At 48.4% G+C, this 18,652-nt stretch overlaps 2 protein-coding genes across 3 annotated transcripts; both read left to right on the top strand.

The window, feature by feature from the left end:
- The first annotated feature begins 1,348 nt into the window (after positions 1–1,348).
- On the top strand, positions 1,349–7,083 carry LOC122497165 (interleukin-36 receptor antagonist protein). Of its 2 annotated transcripts, none has more exons than XM_043603963.1 (5): positions 1,349–1,483; positions 1,855–1,910; positions 3,250–3,335; positions 4,372–4,499; positions 4,702–7,083. In XM_043603963.1, exons 2-5 carry the CDS (start codon positions 1,882–1,884, stop codon positions 4,924–4,926), a joined length of 468 nt encoding a protein of 155 aa, XP_043459898.1. In that variant the 5' UTR covers positions 1,349–1,483; positions 1,855–1,881; the 3' UTR covers positions 4,927–7,083. The 2 variants fall into 2 exon arrangements, with proteins under 2 accessions (XP_043459898.1, XP_043459897.1); XM_043603962.1 differs by lacking the exon at positions 1,349–1,483 and adding an exon at positions 1,597–1,661.
- A 2,304-nt stretch (positions 7,084–9,387) lies between these two features.
- On the top strand, positions 9,388–17,964 carry IL1F10 (interleukin 1 family member 10). Its single transcript, XM_043603961.1, has 5 exons — positions 9,388–9,830; positions 14,652–14,711; positions 16,505–16,590; positions 16,871–16,998; positions 17,278–17,964. Exons 2-5 carry the CDS (start codon positions 14,680–14,682, stop codon positions 17,488–17,490), a joined length of 459 nt encoding a protein of 152 aa, XP_043459896.1. The 5' UTR covers positions 9,388–9,830; positions 14,652–14,679; the 3' UTR covers positions 17,491–17,964.
- Positions 17,965–18,652: the final 688 nt, after the last annotated feature.

Below are 18,652 nucleotides of genomic sequence, written 5' to 3'. Positions count from 1 at the left end.
ATTTATTTATTTATTTTTTCACCATCTTAGCTCATTCATTCATCTCTCCATCCATTTGTCCTGTACCCATCACCGTGAAACACATTGCAGAGCAAACACAGCTGGCAGAAACATCCCCTTGCACCCTCAGCAAGTCGCCCCATCTGGAGGGGGACAGCCATGCATTGGCATCATTTCATGTTAGTCAGAATGAGGACAGAGCTTTTGAAGCCCCACACACGTGTCCTGTGGGCACGTGGGTGCAATTCACTGGGGTTAGAGGATCAGAGCCCAGGGAGGTTGGTGTTTTACTTTTTTGGGTGAAACAATATGTACTTCTCTATAATCACTTTATAAATGAAAGCCTGTCTGCTTAAACCCATTTTGCTGATAGGACAACACCTTCTGGAGTTTCCTTTTGGTTTTGTTCTTTTTTGCAATTATTTCAATGTCATTTCCATTTGGTCCATTTAATGATTTTAAAATGTTTTGGCAGGTGTTTTTCACATTAGAATAACTTGATATTTTATTTATTCCTGAATGCTGTAAGGGTTTTTTAGTCTATAAGCTGGAAGGCAATTTCTTTAACATTTATACCTGAACAATAAATTGCTATCAATGGCACTCAAGATATAATTAAATTGTTATTATGCACTGCCCTCTACCTTTAATTCAGATCCATCACAGAGAATGTATGGAGGTGTTGAAACTGCATGAATTGTTATCCAATCACATTTTATTTTGCCAGTCAGGTACTGGAGAAAGGTCAATCACAGATGGCATGAGCTAGATTTTACTTTCTGAGGAAATAATCAAACGCATGAGCAAAGATGTTGATGCAAAAAATTTGTCACAACATGATTTTCAAGCAAATAATAATAAACTAATAATAATTCATTGCTATAAATAAATGATGCTGCATCTATATAATGAAATGTATTCAGCCATTCAACGTTGCATCGTTCATATTTGGTATGGAAAGATATTCTGCTATTTGCTATATGAGAAAAGCAAATTGCAAATCTAGTGTAGGTTACGTGTGTATGTATGCAGAGGAAAACTGTTTTCATTGGCTTTCTGGTGGCACACTCACAGAACACAAGTATTCACTTTTTTTTTCCTGATCTGGATTTTCAGGTTTTTCTACAGTGAACATGTAGACTAAACATTGCCTACACAGGAAAACCCCACCTCCAGCATTTTCCATAGGCTTGGCAAAGTCAGGAAGGGAGGAGGGAAGGAAGGAAGGAAGGAAGGAAGGAAGGAAGGAAGGAAAGAAGGAAGGAAGGGGGAGGAAGGGGGGTTTGCTCTAAAATCTGCTTGCGGGGGTGGGGGGGGGGGGGGGGGGGGGGGGGGGGGAGGGTGCTATCTGCACTGTAGTCTTTGGGTCTGGAAGCACTTGAAGTCCAGGAGCTGAGTGCTGGGAAGCGCTGGAAAGCTTCAGGGAAGTTCCTCAGAATTGCTAAAAGAAGATTATCTCCAGAACCTTCCTTCCCGGGGAGAGGTAAGGAACAGCAGGTGTTTCTGGAGGCTTTGGGTGGTGTGAAATACCTGGGAAACCCCGCTCCTCCTCAGCTTGTGGCAGTTTCAGGGGCTCCTCCCTAGTGCATTATTAAAAGGGCTGTGGCACCTCGGAGTAGGCAGATACCGCGGGCTCTGCCAGGAGAAAGGAGCATTCTGAGGTGTCCTTTGGGGAGCTGGGCTTCATTCTCCCCAGCAGGGCCGAGGCTCTCTCCTGACCCCAGACCTGGAATCCCCTGCTCTGAGGGGGATGTTCCCATGCTGAGGGGGTGGGGTCAGAACGCTGCTTGCTACCCAGGCCCCTGCCAGCTCAACCTCTATTTCCACCTAAGATTTTGTGTTATTTCAAAACAGGAGAGTCTACACACTGTGAAACTCAAGATGGTCCTGAGTGGGGCGCTGTGCTTTCGGTGAGTATCTGAGCCTCTGATCGGCTGTGTCCTCTGGGGAGAAGTTAAGCTCCAGGTAGACCTGTTGTCCATCCTTTCTGCGTAGGGAGGGGCTGTGGCTGCTCAGAGCGCAGGTGGGTGGGCAGCTGGGCAGTTATGAACAGCCCCTCACTGTCCTAAGGAAAGTTTTTCCAGCCTTCGTCAGGCTGAGGCTGGCCACCTCATGGGGGTTCCCCGATGAGAAGGGGAGCAAGTGAATCACTCTGTGTCGAGCTGCAGCTTCATGTATCCATAATGAGGATGGAAGTCGGGAGAACCAGCTTGGAGCTGTTACCACCCACTGGGGTGAATATTAATGTCCATCCAGCGGCTCTGCTCTGCTACATCCTTGCTGCCCTTTGGGGCAAAACTAGTCAGTCTGTCTGTCTCCTGGCATGTACTGAGCCAGGCAGTCTGCCGTGTTCTGGACTTTGCACTAATGAGCAAAAATGGTCCCTGCTCTCTCTGAACCGAGAGTCTACTGTAGCTTTTTGCAAGGTGTGTTCAGTGGAACCCCAGTCCTATGAGCTGCTTGATACAGTGGTGATCAAGAAATGTGGGAAATATTGCTTTCTACGTCTCCGCATAAGAGAACCATGGCGTAATTCCACATGTTAGCAACTCTGAAGTACAGATTTGTTTATGTTTAGCTACCGTTGAACCAGTTTGCACGCAGCGTGCTTGTTTCCATATAATATCTGAAGAGACCCACTTTGGGATATATCTTTTCACCTCATAGGATGTTGGAAAATCAACTGAGATCAGAGATGAAAAATAAATTCTTTCATTTCAAAAATGAAATTCTTTCATTTCAAAATGATATCCCACAATTAATAAGTGGAAGTAAATGTGCCTTGATGTCTTCAATAATGACTGAAGAATCAGATTTTCATCTGGGAAAGGCCTGGGCATTATCTAACCCATTGTCTTAATTTAGCAGTGGGGAGCCTCAGGCCCAGAGTGGTCAAGTGACTTGTCTGTTGTGATCTGGAAATAATGGTGGTGAGCCAGACAAGCACCCAGAACTCTGACTCACAGTCCAGTTTCTTTTCCAACATTACCCATGGAGGAGATTGGTTGGTGTAGCAAAGATTGAATGGGGTGGAGGAGCAAATCCAAGACTCAGGTGCAGTCCCATTGTTGTTGGAGTCCCGTTGTTGTCCCATTGGTAGGGTATGAGCCCAGCAGGGCTGGGAAGAAGGTTGGGCTGTTGCTCCTGGCACAGCGGGAGGAGAGGGAGACAGTGGGGCTCTGTAGAGCCCAGCAAGCCGGAGCACCCACTCCTCCCCTAACTAAGTGTCATCCTGTCCTGATGTTTCAGGATGAAGGATGCAGAATTGAAGGTGCTTTATCTGCATGATAACCAGCTTCTAGCTGGAAGGCTGCATGCAGGGAACATCATCCAAGGTGGGTGGCAAAACACGACACCACTTCCCTAGACACTCTGAGGGGACGGGGCCTGAAGAGGGCTTGGAACAGCCATGCAAACTGGCACAGACCTACAGACCCCAGGCCTGACACAGTGGATGGGGCATCATAAAAGCAGACCCTGAACAAGGACAAATAAACTACAGTATCTTCCAGCAAAGTGAGGACACATGCCCCAATGCCACCTGAGGCCTCTATGCAGAGATGGGGAATATTTCCAAGATGAATGCTTTGTCCTTCCCTCAGAGGTGGACTTAGACCAAACATTTCTTTTCCTGGGATCCAGTGCTGAGGAGAGATCTAAAACAGGCTCTCTAGGCCTTTATTCCCATGTGGGAGTGGTTTTCTGCCCCTTTACCCTGGGTCCCCTCTGCTCTCTGGGGATTCCTGGTCACTCAGAGTGGTGGGACCCAGGTGGCTGGTGGGCTTACTCCTTCTGCCCCGTACACTGTGGCAGGTCTTCTCTCTAGAACAGCACATACCTGGCCACTTGGGACACTTGTATAGGCTGTGTGCGTGTGCGTGCACATGTGCATGCTTGCATGTATGTATATGTGAGTGCATGTGTGCATGTGTTTGTATGAGTGGTGGGGGATGGTACAGAGAAGAATGAGACCCTCTTCTGGTCTCAGGAATCTCACAGGTGGTAGAACATGTCCAAATAACCCTGATGAGAGGCTTATCCAATCGAGTTTCCAAAAAGAGGCCAGAGGGTCAAGTGGCATTAAAGGAAGTGGTCAAATCTTCCTGGGGACTAGAGAAGACTTGAAAATTTGAGCCTGGACCAGGGGGTGGGCATGGGGTAGGAGGTGGTACAATGTGCTTATGTCCCTTGATGTCACTGGGCCAACTGACGGGAGACCACCCTTCCCTAGGTGACAGCTGCTAACAGGCTTCCCTTCTTCTCAGTCTGGGGACAGGAGGTCTCACACACGTCCTGCTCTCCAAAGTCCATGATGCAGGGAGAGGGAGGGAAGGGCAGTCAAGGCCTCTGCATCTGAGTTCCTTTCTCTAGGCGAGGAGATCAGTGTTGTCCCCAATCGGTCTCTGGATGCCAAGCTCTCTCCAGTCATCCTGGGTGTCCAGGGAGGGAGCCAGTGCCTGTCATGTGGGACGGGGCAGGAACCGACTCTGAAACTAGAGGTGAGTCCTGTTGGGACATCCTTGCTCTCTGATCTCACAAAGCCAGCAGATGCTGAAGCCACTGAGCTGGGTGTCCTGGGGCCCAAGCTCCTCTCCCTTGTGGGGTTCTGTTGATTGCAGCCCTGCCTCTCCGTGCTCCCGGCCCAGCTCTCCTGCCTCCCCCACTCCTTTCCCCTCACCTGCCATGCCCTTCTGCTCACAGCCAGTAAATATCATGGAGCTCTACCTCGGTGCCAAGGAATCCAAGAGCTTCACTTTCTACCGGCGAGACACAGGGCTCACCTCCAGCTTTGAGTCAGCTGCCTACCCAGGCTGGTTCCTCTGCACTGTGCCGGAAGCAGACCAGCCTCTCAGACTCACCCAACTCTCGGAGGATGCCAGCTGGGACAGCCCCATCACGGACTTCTACTTCCAGCAGTGTGACTAGGGCAATGTGCCCCCAGAACTCCCTGGGCAGAGCCAGCTCAGGCAGGGGTGAAGGTGGAAGAGGACACTGATGGCAGCCACCCCCTCTGCTCTCAGGGACCCCACCTCTGGCTGCGCATTTGGCCACTCTCCCTTTTGGTTCCCAGTTTGGGTAAATTCTTTTGCGATTCGGGGCTTAGGCCACAGTTTCTTTCCCTGTTGGGTGCTGCTGCTCTCATGGCACCTTGCAAAAACCATATGAGATGAACTGGGAGTCACATAAAAAGGTTCCTTACGGGTGCAGGGTGCAGGGAGAAATCCTTCATGCTTTATGGTAACTCAGCCAGTACCCCTGAGCCCACGGGGCAGCCCATCCCAGTTGAGCCTATTAGGGCCACTAGCTGCCCACATGAGGTCCTTTCGTGCACCACTGTGCAGGAGAGGGAGGTCATAGAGTTAGGGGCACAAGGCCCAGCCCCTTCCCTCTTCCCTTTAATTCAGCTGCCATTGTATGCTATTTTTTTCCATCCTATCCTTGTGCTCTAGCCGTGGCAGGAGAGGGTGGTGGTGTGTGAGGAAGTGGCTCCAGATCAGAAGACTGAAGAATGGCCAGGCAGGCATGTCATACATTCTGAGACCCGAGATACCATTAAAATCCAGGATGCTGGTGTCCACTCACATGGAAAGATTCTCACGACGTATTAAGTAAGGAGAGCAAATTACAAAGTCGCATATCCTATAATTTCATTTTAATTAAAAAAAATGCCTATCTATATATTTCTGCATAGAAAAAAGTCTGTAAGAGTTTCCTTCGATTTTAGCAACGTCGGAGTGGTGGTATCACAGGTGATTCTTCTTTTTGTTCTTTTATTTATTTGCATTTTTCTAATTGTTCTACAATGAAGATGCATTCCTTGTGTAATAAGTAAGTTAGCCTTGAGGAAAACAGAGCAGACAGTATTTCTGATGGTCCTCCGCATCCACTTCCTTGAGTAAAATTCATGTTGAATTAAGATCTGCTGCTCTGAGCAGCAGTAGTGAGAATGAGAAAACAGACCTCAACAGAGCTGCCAAGAAAAAGCATATGATGGGTTAGTTAGTGTGGTTGGAATCTCCTGGAGAAGGAATTTACAGAAAGAACCATCCTGGACCTGGAGTGGTCACAACTCCCTGAGATTTCAAGGTGTGGGTTTCAGCCTCCAAAGGGACCTGTGCTGGTTGAATAGTGTTCCCCCCGGATCCGTGTCCTTCTGGGAACCTTAGACCATGACCTTATTTGGAAATGGGTTCTTTGCAGATGCAATTAGTCAAGAGGTCATGTTGTATTGGGGGAGGGGGGCGGCAGGCTCTAAATCCAACACGGCTGGTATCCTTGCAAGAAGAGACAAGGACAAACAGAGACCCAGAGGAGGACCAGGAAGAAGGCCATGTGAAGATGGAGGCTGAGATTGCCCTCATGCAGCAGTAAGGCAAGAAATGCCATGACTGAGGCAATCACCAGAAGTGAGGAAGAGGCAAAGAAGAATTCTTTCCAAACCCTTCAGAGGGAGTGTGGCTCTCTAGTCTCCTGAACTGTGAGAGGACAAATTTTTGTTGCTTTAAACCACCAACTTTGTGGGGATTGGTTGTGGCAGCCCTATGAATTAACACAGCTGCCGATGACCCCATCTCACACTGTGTGTGTCCCCTCCCACATTGTACCCACGTTGTCTCTGTGACCAACAGAACATGGCAGAAATAATACTATGCCATTTCTGAGATTTGGTTATGAAAGACTCTGTAGATTTTATCTTGTTTTCTCTCTCTGTTTCTTTGTTCACTTGCTCTGGGGGGAAGTTAGCTGCCATGGCATAAGCAGCTCTGTAGAGAAACCCATGTGTTGAAAAATGAAGCCTCTTACCAACTGCCACATGAGTGCATTTGGAAGCAGCTCCCCCAGCCCCAGTCAGGCCTTCAGATGAGGCGACCCTGGGGACAGCTTGACTGCCACCTCAGGAGAGACTCTGTGGCAGAACCACCTGGCTAAGCTGGTCTAGATTCCCAAACCCCCAGAAACTGTGCAAGAAAATACGTGTTTGTTGCTTTCAGTTGCTAAGTTTCAGGGTCACTAGTTACACAGCAATAGATAACTAATACACAGTAAAGAGAAATAAACACATTTCTTTTATTATGATTGTAATTTTCTCCAGTATTTTCATTTTCCTTCTCGAAATCAACACCGGCCCTTTAATTTCCCCAACATTCTAGGTAAAAACTGATCATGCTAAATATGCTGAATAGTCTCTGTTCCTGCAAGGTTTAGCTCCTCCTTGATTACCTTCACACCTCTGCTTCTACATGCCAGGGACTGTGACTCCAGCGTCCCTACCTAAACTCTGGGAGATGAAAACAGAAGCCAGAGGAGAGGCTCAAATCTGAGTCCCAGGGATTCTGCCTGCCCCTCACCAGTCAGACCAGCCTGGCAGGTTCAGATTCTGCTGAGGCACTAGTAAGGAGGTGGCCAGGCCAGGGAGCAGACAGCACAAGTGCCTCCAGGGGAGCAGACAGCACAAGTGCCTCCAGAGGCCTCTCAGGAGTGCCGAGAACACGGGCTCTGGGCACCAGGCTTGCTTCTGCAGACCTAGTTCACACTCTGTCTTTGCTCACAGGCCCAGCCATACTCTCACCTTGTCTCCTCCTCCGAGAAGCCTTTGCTGAATTGAGGCGTCTGGTCATCTGCTCTGACTGTGCTACATTGCTATGTTAACTTCCCCTCGTTGTAAGAATTGATTTGCCGTCTGTGGCCCCTGAAGTGACCTCAAGGTCAAGGCTGTATCAGTTTGTTTCCAAGCACCTCAAATAATGTTTGACAAATAATTGGAAACCCGTGAATACAGACAGTGGAAACTATTCCTCCACCCTGGAATATTTCTTCTCTCTTCTCCACCCATCTAAATGGGCCCACCCTTCAAGAAGCAGCCGAAATTCTGCCTCACTCTGGAAGCTTTCTCCAGCCTGCAGTGATTGCTTCATCATCTGTAGGACGATAGAATTCAAAATGGCTTTGGCAAGGATGAACTGACGTGAGTCAACAGAAAAGGAAGAAATGTAAAATGCTACCTTAGAAGTGTTTGGGCTGGGGGACCCTGGCATCACGACTGTTTATATGAAAAAGATACAGTGGTTTTAGATTTCTTCAATTTCAGTATAAGCACCCTGCTTGACCTGTATTTACAGAGGTGTAATGCCCACATCACATGGAGTTTGTGTCGGTTGTAGGCATTGAGGACTGAGTGGGTCCTGAATAGTAGAGAGTGTCCCAAGAGCAAGTCACAAGGGCAGAGGCTAGGAAGCTGAGGGTCTTTATCCTGGAGAAGCAATACACAGAGAGCTCCATTCAAGCACTCAGAGCTCTGCCTACTAGAAAAATAAACTTGTCCTGTGTAATTCCAGGAGGTACAAGCAGGACCGACTGATAGAAATTATGTGTGACCCAAAAATTTTAACCGCAAAGATCACACATGTTGTTAGGGTTTCTTTAAGAGGTTGTGGAGGTGTTGAAGCAAAGCCTGATTAACTATGTCCCAGGGATGCCATAGCACAGGTCTCTCCATTTAGAAGGAACCTATATGCCATGTCTAAGTCATAAAAAGAATTCTAGGAATTTTTTTACTCGAGGAGATTCTCTGCATCTATTGTTTCCAATATGCCCTTGTTCTGCAGATTAGAGAGTCTGGTCTCCTTAATGATCTTTTTCAGTGTTTATGACTTAGCTCCCCAGCTGGACTGTGAAGCTGCCTAACAACAGGGACTATGTATTGCACATCTTTGTCACACAGCAGTGTAAATGCTCAGTAAATGCCCATCGATTGCCTGGCATAATACCCCATGCTTTGGGCCTTTCCACGGAGAGAGAAGAGACTGGGAGAGGGGTGAAGAATGACTGTCAGCCTTAGGAAACACAAATTGGGTCCCTTCCCTGCCCATCTTTTCTTGTCTCTCCCTCTTTAGACATCTGCATGTGGGTTGGCCTCTCCTACCTCCTTACCAAGCCCTTTGTGGAACTGTGCAAATGACATAATAGTGAGTATTACAGTAAGGCATATGGTACCCAGAGAATGCTATGCCAAGCTTCTCTACCCCTTGTGAGTAGATGAATGGATGGCTGGGTGGATGGCTGGATGGACAAATGGGTGAATAGATGGACTGAGTTAAGTAATATCAATTAGATGCTTGAGTATTCTTTACCCCTGCCCTGTTCCCACTGTGCCATGTGTCCTAGCAGTCCAGGGCACATGGTGGCTGTCCAGTCCCAGGATGGGTCTAAGGTCCATGTCCTCTGTAGGTAGGTTTCCTCAGATGCTCTGTCTCATCAGCCTAATACCAGCTAATAGGACCTGTTGAAAAGCAGAGACTTCCCTCCCCTCTTTCCAAACAGGGCCATCTTTGCAATGCCATCAGTGCCCTCTCTCACGTTGCCTCACTGGCCACAGCCTGGCTTAAAACACTAGAGGTCACTCTGTCTTTGGGCCTCTCAGACCTATTCACTCTTGCCTTTTCTATTCCTCTAAATCTAGGATGGAGCCCCATGGGGCACCAAAGGGAAGGTGACATGAAGACATCTGACCCCAAGGCTGTTTATATGGCTACTGAAAGCACCAATAACAGTGTCAATGACAGTAGCTATGAGCAGGGGCCCAGTGCCTGGCTTCTGCCAGGGCTTTATGGGTGACTCTCTCCCCCTTCAACAAACACTCATTAATGCCCCCACCTTCTTATTATCCATACTGTGCTAAAGACATTGTGAAATCCCTAGGCTCTTCTTCCCCATCCTGGAACCAATTATAAAGATTGCTGCAGGCTTGACCCACCCTGACCCGACAGTATAAACTCAGGGCAAATGCCCGGGAGAAATCATTCGGACCTTTCAGGCACCCAGGATTGAAGGTCAGTGGTTGATAGGCAGTATTCTATCTCTCTTTCTCACTTTCCTTCTCCTTTCTGTTAATATCTCTGATATGCCCCCTCCCTTAACTCCTCCTGACAAGCTCTCTAGATAACAAGGTATCTCCTCCACGGAACGTAGTAGGATGCTGAATAAGCCTGAAAGCACATAGAAAAAATTTGAGAGAAGGTATAGTTTAAGCCAAGTCAAGATTTTTAAATATTTAGAACCATAGATTTTAGAAAGTAATTTCAGAAGAAATCAGCTAAGCCGGGGGTATTCCACAGTATGTGGTGAGGCTTGGAGTTCTTTGGGTATGTCCTGGTGCCTGCTTCCGTGGTCAAGGACAGTGTTAGCAGGGTTCTGGAGTCACCATCATTCTCTGACTCAGCAAAAGAAGGTCCCCTTTATCCATTTTACTTTCATGAGGTTTCTGTGTAAAATTTCATTGTGAAATTTAGTTTTGAGCAATACTGGTCTTACCTAGCCTCTCGTCCTAATGATAACAAGTTGGAGGCCCAGGGACAAAAAGGGACTTTTGCCCCAAAGGGTGGCAATATGAATTGGTAGCAGAGCTAGGTCCAGAACCCAACCTTGCCGTTGAAACCTTCTGTGTGTGTTTCTATGTCCTGCTTATAAGCATACATGTGTGTCAGGGTGGTTGGAGGGAGTTAGAAGCCACATTTCATGGATCAAGATATTGTTAACTTTTATGGAAATGAATGTCTATATATAGAACAATACACAATACAGTGAGATTTAATAGGAGTTCAGAGTAGGGTTGCAATAGTAAAGGAAAGATTCATTAAACTTTGAGTCATGGAATCACAGGTAGTTTGATCTGGAAAGAATCTTTAATAACCACAGACTCTAATTTTATAGATGCTGAAACTGAGAATTGGAGGTTAAGTGTCACAACCTTGTATGCCTGAGCTGTTACTCTGACCTGATAATTAATTTAGCAGAGCTAGAGACTCAACCTATAGATAAATGATACCATGTCCAGTGGCTCTAATGCCAAAAGATCTGAATGGATGGCAAGGAGGAGGGATAGCTTTTGAGGCAGGGAAACCAAAGACAACTTTGAGCATGCCCTCTGGGAAGATAAGGAAGAGGTCATGTGCCTGGAGCGGTGGTTTAGTGTCCACAGAGAAGTGAGATACACTCATGCAAGTGAATCGGGGCCAGATGGTGATGAAATGGACAGCCATTGTAGACTCCAGGGCTGAGCAGGGATATTGTGAAAGCAGTACTTAGAATGTAGGTCCAGGTACCTCACATAGGTTGGGCTGGATTGAAGGGAGAAAAACCAGGAATACAGGCACAGGTCTAATGGCTATGAAGAAGACAACGTTACGTTTTATTATTACTTTTTTTATTTTTATTTATTTTTTTTGACAAAGTTACATTTTAAAGAATAATTTGTCAGAACTTATTGGTAAATCAGATACAGAGTAAGGAAAAGTGGGGAGATGAATGGGCTGGGGGGAGGAGAAGATAGATTTGGCTTCAGATCTATTTGTTGGGTGTGATGGCAGGATGTCCAAAGGAGGGTGTCCTATAGTCTGCTGGAGATACAGTAGGGTGTTCAGTCTGGGCTTGGGAGGCATCAGACCAAGATGATCAGTGCAGATGTGGAAATGTATGAATTGCAACTCTGTGGGGCATGTGATACAAGTGCTTAAGACTTAGATGTGTGACTTCCAGCCTAAGGGATGCCCCCAAATGGAAGAGAGAATCTACATGGACCTGAGAATGGGAAAATGGAGTGCAAAGGGAGTCAATCAATGTCAAGAGTTCCAAGGAGGCAGTAGCCAAATATTAGAGGAATCAAAAGAGTCTTGATTTGGATCCACAGGGGTTAATAGTGGTCTTGGAGAGAACATAGTTCACACAGAAAATGTGTAGGAGAATGAGAAGAGGGTGTGATAGAGAAATGCCTAATGCTAGTTGGTAGTGGTTTTTGACTCAGGACGGGTGGATTGATGAAATCTGAGACAGCCAGAGATGGTGTCCAGGGAGGACTATAGGCCAAAGTCCGGTGAAAGGTCACTTGGGGACAATAGGGAAGGGAAATCTTAGGGAATGGAGTGTGTGGTGCATTGGGAGGGACCATGACAGACTCAGCATCAGGACCCCACGCTCTCTGATGGGCTAGAAGCCAGCTTCTCACTCCTGTTTACTTCATCACAGTCTAGCCAGACCCAGGCAGGGGGTGCCTGATAGGAGAGTCTTTGGGGGAAACACTGGAATTTGGGGTTGGGACAGGAGGCTTCTGGGGCCCCAGGGGATCCGGCTGGACTGGACAAGCCCTGAATTTCTGCCCGTCTCTTGCACCGACACTGACCAAGAGTGGGACTCATCATCCTCACATGGAGCCCTCCATTTGATCGGCCCTGGCCAGGCCTTGGCATAGCTACTAGGCTGCCCATATTTTTGCTGCTACAACCAAAGAAGTCCCAGTAGTTTGGATGAGAGAGAGCACAGCACCAAGTGTGCTTGCATTGAGGCCACGCTGCTAATGGCGTATCTGGGCTGGGGGATCATCTGTCTAGCCCTCTGCTACTCAAAAGTGTGGCCAGGGATGAGCAGTGTTAATCTCACTTGGTTGCATGTTTGAAATGCACGGTCTCAGTTTCTACCCCAGATCTAGGGAACCAGAATTGTCAGGTGATTTACATGTTCATTGGAGAGGGAGAAAAACCGAGATGGTATACCAGTTCCCAAGCCTGGCTGATCATGGAGTCACTTCAAGCCCTGGCGAATCAGAACCTTCAGCACAGGGAATAGTACTTATCCAGAGTCTCCCAGGTGACTGATGGGCAGGTGCGCTTGGGAGCCAATGGCTTTAGCTGAGTTTAATTATTGAAAACAAAACTTACTTTACACTACAAAGGAGAATCATGTTCATATGGGGAAAATGTTAAGAGAGCTGAAGAAAATATCACTCATAACCCTGTCAGCCAAAGAGAACAACATGGGCAGTCTTTGTTCCTGTTTGTGTCTCTCCATGTGTGTGGCTTTCGATGGAATAGTAATGTACACGTTCTTCATAACCTGAATTTTCCACTTAACGTATTTTGAACATTTCGTGTCATAAAATGTTCTTCCACAATATCTTTAGTGTACCTGTTTAATGTACATGTTTCTTATTTACTTAACTTGCCATAATTTTTATTTTTATTTTTTAATTAAAAAATTTTAAATGTTTATTTATTTTTGAGAGAGAGAGAGAGACACAGAGTGCAAGTGGGGGAGGGGCAGAGAGAGAGAGGAAGACAGCATCTGAAGTAGCTCCAGGTTTTGAGCCATCAGCACAGAGGCTGAGACAGGGCCCAAACTCACGAACTGTGAGATCATGACCTGAGCCGAAATCAGATGTTTAACCGACTGAGTCACCCAGGCGCCCTGCCATAATTTTTAAATCAATGACATGTTATTGGACGTTTAGCTTATATCCAACTCTTGCTATTGTCCGAAATGATGTAGTGAACATAATTAAACATTTGGGCAATCCATTACTTTCCCTTAGAGAAAGGGCAACAAATGAAATTACAGAGTATGTAGAATAGTTTAAGACTTTGATTCACGTCACCAATATCCATCCAGAATCCTAGAGATGCCCTGTTATTCGTTATTCTCACCAACACTTAAATGCCTGCTGCCAAGCCTAGGAGGTGGGAAATGACTTGTCCAAGGTGACCGCATGGCAAGTCCAGTACCAACACTGGGTCCTGGAGCTCGGAGCTGCTGGCATGACTAGAAGCTCTGCTGTCATCGTCAACCTGTTCCTCCTCACCCACTTCCCCAAATGTCCTTCAGTGTCATTCTTTCTCTCTCTCTCTGAGCCCTGCTCCTTTCTGCCCACCCCTTTTCCCCGTCCCCTCTTATTTTCTGCTATCTTCTCTTTCTTCTTCTATTTGGTTTTCTTACTCTGTGAGAATCAGATCTACTGGGCGCACCCCAGCCCCAGCTACCCTTGCATTTACTTTTCCAGGCTATTTTCTAATGGCTACCACCCTCATGCCCTGAATGGCTCTGGGTTTTTTTCCATGCTAGGTTCTGGAATGGTCTTTCTAAAGGTGGTCATTTTAGGGTCAAGTTCTAGGGCAGGATAATCCAACCAGAAGGAGCAGAGCTGTTGTGAAACTGTGGTGTGGGATTAATAAGGGGACACTGGCTTCAGTTGTGATCACTCATCCTCAAGAACACAAGTCTCTATATCTCAGGGCCTGTCCTACTTTCCATCTGGAGCATCATGGGGGAGTTTGGATGGTCTCTCTTTCACAATCTTGGGAAAACATTCTAGTTCCTCGAATGAGGCTTTCTAACTCTGCAGGGAGACCCTGCACCCTCCAGCAGCGGGCTGGAGATGGTTCCTGGGAGCGCTGCTATTCCCGCACTCCGGGAGAGGTGCGATGACTCTACGGCTAGGCTGGGCAGTGAGACAGGATTTGAGCTCAGCTCATCCTCAAACTGTGAGGCTGGAGCACACCCCACCCTCGTCTCAGCCCCAGGAAGTAGTCCTGGCCAAAGTCTTCGGGGAACCTGTTCTTCAGTTCCCCCAAGCTAGCACCACTCACATGTCACTGGCTCACACCCCTGCCAGATGACCCCAAAGCAGGGCGAAGCAGAGATGCCTGGAGCTTGCTGGGCTGGGGAGACCTTGGTGGATTCCATCAGGCCAATTATAGATAAGCAGCTTAGTGAGATCTTTCTGCTTTGTGATTCAGTGATTCGGGGCCCCTCAGGGGGTCTGTCCCCCCAGCCCCACCCTTATAATACCCTCCTTTTCTGACAGCCTGTCTTTTCTTCCCCCTCAGCAAGGACCAGTCACCCAGGATTGCAGGAATGTGCTCCCTGCCCATGGCAAGATACTACACGTAAGTCTCCCCAGAGTCCATCCTTTCCAACTGGAGGTCTGGAGATGACGTGGGAAGAGGGCAGGAAGGCCCAGGGGAGGGATGCGGCTCCTTCTCACCTGAGAACTCTCAAGTGCCCCCTAATTAAGTTTAATCATAAGCATGCTAACAACAGCCCTCTTCCCTGAGCATCCAAGATGACTTGCCTCCATCCTGAGTAACCCACAAGGGGAACGCGCCTAAGCCCGGTCAGATTTGGAAACCAAAGCTCAAAGAGGCTAGATCAATGACCTCATGTATCACAGAGCCGGGACCCACACTCTCTGTGCCACTCCAACCTCCTCTCTCCAGAAGCTCAGGAACAATTTTGAATCTCAGAGACAGCGTCTCCACACGTCGGTCTCTGTGGCCTTTGCTCCCAGCATGCACTGCCAACTCTCACTGTTACCTCATTTGACATTTGAGACTTTACTTATAGCTTACACTTTATTGCCTGTGATTTCTCATTGGAAACTACCTCCAGTCCTTTGAGGAATGAGCCAAAAGCAGAACTGACTTCTGGGTTGCATTGCTGCGGCTCCTGCATGGGTCTGCCCTGTCCTGGACGTGAGGGGGCCAGTCAGGACCTCTAGGAAGTTGCCACGTGGCTGGGAAGGCAAAACACCTGTGTATAAAGCACCCAAATGACAAAACAGATATCAGCACTTTGGGGTATCTAACTTGGGTTCTGGTCTCCAAATAGAATGTGGCTCGCAGATGAGTTACAGACAAGTCCTGGTCATCCAGGTTGGAGAGAGAATGCTGGTTGGCAAGCCTAGGCTCTTTTGAGATCTTTATTTTTATTGTACAAGTGAACCTACTTTAAACACATACAGTCATTAGCTAAGGGTATTATAATTAGCTGTTATTGAGAGAGAAAAATCTCCTGGAGGCGATGGCATTGGCCCAGAGGAGGTAGGGAGGGCTCCCCGGGTCCTGAGAGTGGCTGACAGACGTTTTGAAACCAGCCAAGCGACCAGGCTAATAACCTGTGTGACTTTGATGTTGCACACACTCATTGTGGTTTCCTCCCTGCTCCCCAGCACGTATTTACCCTCCCAGGCCCATCAATGGAAACTCTGCCAACCCCAAATGCCTGTAATCACACCCTGTTCGAGCTCTTTGCTGACCTCCTAAGTCTGGCACCTAGAATGTGGGCCCACCCCAGGGCATACCTCGCGTGGAACGGTGTGTGTGGGGGGGGCAATGTTGGCACACCTTCTGTCACGTTGGATTTTTTTTTCCTGATTCCTGGATTTTGTTCTATAAGAAAGCCCTTAAGATATTGGAAAAGCAAGCCACACTTTATTATATACTCAATGAATCCCTTCACTGAAGAGAATAAACATTTATATAAAATTGGGGCAGGCTCAGAAAATCTGGGATAAGGCTTACTACATCCCACAGATATCTGAGCCTCATTAGGAGATTTCTCAGGACGGGCATGCAAAAGGGCCGGCATAATCGGGAAAACTCTGTCTACCCCTCAGTGAGAAGGTACTGGCTTTCCTCAGTGCCCCCAGGGCCCCAACAGAGCCCAAGCCTGGTAAAGGGAGCCTCTGAGAATCGTGAGCCCCAGAAGACCTTCCCTGGCCTTAAGGCTGACCTGGTTTCACCTGTTCTTGGGTGGAGTTGTATACCCACTTCTCATGTGTGGAAGAGAGAAGAACCCCTAAATGCTCAGTGTGGTACTTTCAGAGTGTGGAGGGGCAAGGACTTTGGGGTTTGGTGGTGCCTGAAGGGAGCAGGCCATCAGCACTGCCATCCTGTTCCAGAATTAAGGATGCAGATCAGAAGGCTCTATACTTAAGAGGTGACCAGCTCCTGGTAGGAGATCCCAGTGCGGACGACTGCTGTGCAGGTGAGCATCTGGGCTTCACCCCCTCGGACACACTCATGCTCCACCTTCCACAGGCTTTCCCCTTCCCTCCTGCCTCTGGTAACAGTGAAAAGACGCAGGGAACAGCTGAGGACCTCTCTTTCGGAGGGTGTCGTGGCCGCTGCAGGGGTCCTGGCTCGCCTAGCAGCCCACATGCAGGGGCCAGGCCTGACCCGGTTCCTTCCTGCCTGGGCTTAGCTCACTGAGAGGTTGCAATCTGAATCCCTCTCATCTCCTGGCTCTCGTCTCTCTTCCCTCCCAGAGAAGATCTGCATACTTCCCAACAGAGGCCTGGACCGCACCAAAGTCCCCATCTTCCTGGGACTCCAGGGAGGCAGTCGCTGCCTGGCCTGTGTGGAGACAGAAGAGGGGCCTTCCCTGCAGCTGGAGGTGAGAAACCACACCCTGTTCTAGGGGACCCTGCAGACATGGCTTCCAGGATACTCTGGCATCTCTGCACCCATCTGTGGATTCCTGGCCAGGTCCACACATTCCTCTCCTTCCCTCTGCACCTAGCACCAAGACCCCTGCCCTCCAGAACCCGCAGAAGGCAGTTCCCCGGGTATAGAACCTCTCCGTAAAGTCCCTTATTGACCACCCCCTGGAGGCCTCTGGGGCTGACATCTTTACCAGTAGCCTCATCCCGCGGCGACCACCTTGCTCCCACAGGATGTGAACATCGAGGACCTGTACAAGGGTGGTGAGCAGGCCACACGCTTCACCTTCTTCCAGAGAAGCCTGGGCTCAGCCTTCAGGCTTGAGGCTGCTGCCTGGCCTGGCTGGTTCCTCTGTGGCCCAGCTGAGCCCCAGCAACCAGTACGACTTGCCAAGGAAAGTGAGCCATTGGCCTGCACTGAGTTCTACTTTGAACAGAGTCGGTAGTGAGGCAGGAGGCCGAGTTCCAGGCTGGTGCCCCCAAACCAAGCTCATCCTGCTGAAGGCAGCATCCTGCTGATAGGCAGAATAATGCCCCCCTAAAGATGTCCACGTCCTAATCCCCAGACTCTGTGAATATGTTACCTCCAAGGCAAAAGTGACTTTGCAAATGTGATTAAGGTAAGGATCTTGAGATGGGAAGACTCCCACAAGGGTCCTCGTAAGAATGAGGCAGGAGGGTGAGAGTCAGAGGCTGGAAGATGCTATGCTATTAATTGAATTTCAAATGTAGCAGACAGGGCTATTGGCCAGCTAATGCAGGTGGTTCCAGAAGCTGTAAAAAGCAAGGGAAGGATTCTCTCCTAGAGCTTCCAGGAGAAACACAGCTCGGCTGACAGTTAAATTTTAGTCCAGTGAAACCCATTTTAGACCTCTGACCTCCAGAACTGTAGAATAATAAATTTGTGTTGTTTGAAGCCACTAAGTTTGTGGTAATTTGTTACAGCAGCAATAGAAAAATGGTACAGAGTCTTAATAGGTGCCAGTATTCAGTGTTTAACGCAAGGGGTATGGGTAACTCGGTGGGTTCTTGCGAGGCTGCCCACAGCTTCTCCTGCAGTCCATCTGCCCCAGAGCTCCTAGAAACAGCCAGAAGCTCCAGGCAGAACCCAGCTCTCCCCTGCTGTCCATGGACAGACAACGCCTTGGGCTGCTCACAGTTGTAGTTTTAGTTCAAGTCTTACGATTTTCCTTTCAGATACTTCACAGTGAATCAGTCATTCGGTCAATCAGAGGCTCTGGTTGTCTGCCAGTTTTGACGTGTGAGGAGCAAGGAGGGGCAGTGAGGGAGAGATGGCGAGCTGGTAGTGGATGTGTTGTTTAGGCTACGGTGGAGCAGATGGGCTGGGGTGGCTTGGTCCAAACAGCAATACAGGGCTGGGACTCGGCTGACTGTTTGCAGCTGGGACTGACCCTCTTCCTTGGAGCCTGAATCCCTCTCCATTTCTCAATCTGTGGTCTGGCACAGGCTAGAGTGGAGAGCCCATGACGTCAGCACTCAGAGTGGTGGGCTGCTGGCTCTCTTCCTCCTTTGTGTAACCACTCAGCCCCCGTGGCACCAGGGGCCGGGGCATTTAATGACAGGCTGTCTTCACCCTCAGACCCACCC

The sequence above is a fragment of the Prionailurus bengalensis genome, chromosome A3 (assembly GCF_016509475.1).
Source record: "Prionailurus bengalensis isolate Pbe53 chromosome A3, Fcat_Pben_1.1_paternal_pri, whole genome shotgun sequence".
NCBI classification, from domain to species: Eukaryota; Metazoa; Chordata; class Mammalia; order Carnivora; family Felidae; genus Prionailurus; species Prionailurus bengalensis.
Note: the sequence above shows the minus strand (reverse complement) of the source record. Positions and strands in the feature narration are given on the sequence as shown.